Source organism: Chinchilla lanigera, unplaced genomic scaffold (genome assembly GCF_000276665.1).
Source record: "Chinchilla lanigera isolate Chin_1 unplaced genomic scaffold, ChiLan1.0 scaffold00083, whole genome shotgun sequence".
Lineage (NCBI taxonomy): Eukaryota > Metazoa > Chordata > Mammalia > Rodentia > Chinchillidae > Chinchilla > Chinchilla lanigera.
In genome coordinates this window covers 9,858,248-9,859,201 of record NW_004955484.1, presented here as the reverse complement: position 1 = coordinate 9,859,201, position 954 = coordinate 9,858,248, and the positions used below count along the sequence as shown (strand labels likewise).

The 954-nt window shown below is 46.4% G+C and overlaps 1 protein-coding gene across 1 annotated transcript in view; it reads left to right on the top strand.

Moving 5' to 3' along the window:
• Window positions 1-219: 219 nt before the first annotated feature.
• Window positions 220-954, top strand: part of LOC102022925 (cocaine esterase) — a 29,364-nt gene continuing 28,629 nt past the window's right edge. The window contains exon 1 of the mRNA XM_005403719.2: window positions 220-357. Coding sequence (XP_005403776.1) covers window positions 268-357 — 90 coding nt within the window. The 5' untranslated portion in view covers window positions 220-267. The remainder of the gene's footprint in view (window positions 358-954) is intronic.

The window sequence follows — 954 nt, the reverse complement described above, 5'->3', positions numbered from 1 at the left end:
GAGGTCTCTGGAAGAGATTCAGGTTAATGTTGAATCTTGTAAGAACCTCTGACCCAGCAGCAGATACAACTGATCTCTCAGGAGGGTAGTATTGGTAACTCCTTGGAGACTCCTCTCTCTATAGTCACTGTACCAACTGACAGGGTGAGGTAAGGTGCCACACTATGGTTTTGACCACAGCAGGCCATGGAATAACTGTCGGTCATTGTCACCAGGTGTCTGCAAGATGATCACTTCAGTTCAGAGGGTCTGAAGCTGTTTAATATCATGCCTTCTATCCCCATATCCATGTCTGAGGACTGCCTGTACCTCAACATCTACACACCTGCCCATGTCCATGAGGGCTCGAGACTGCCTGTGAGTGTCAAACCATGGTCTGCTTGGGTATGGAAGACAATCCTTCTCCAAGATTAGAAGGTGGCTAAAGATGTGGCTAAGTGATACACATTTGCCTATCATGCACAAAGTTCTAGGTTCAAACCTAAGCACCACAAAATCAAACAAAACTGCAGGAGAACAAGAAAGGACATGATTAGCCTGGTTCTGTTGCAGTGTAGATCCTGCTGTGAAGCCTTCTGCTATGGAGACCAACAAGGGCTTCTCAGCCAGGTTGGGTAACTGACCCCTAGCATTAAGTCACAGAGCCCTAACTGGTACCAGCGATCAGAGGTCTTTGTGCCCAAGAGTTCTACTTTGAAATGACCCAGCTGCAATTTATCTGTTGGGCAAATGGAATAACATTTTTATCAGTATTTAGGCTGGGCAATATCTGGCCCCCCCCTTTTTTCCCATTGTCAAGGGGTCTGAGAGTAATAGATCCAGGTTTAGATTCATGTGGTTGAACCAAGAGTAAGAAAGTCCGCTTCTGCCTGATTGAATTGGGTTTATGACCCATGCCTCAGGTGTACAGTCTTACTGGAGTCCTCTGTGGTAGTTGCCTAGAGCCTAAGCAGT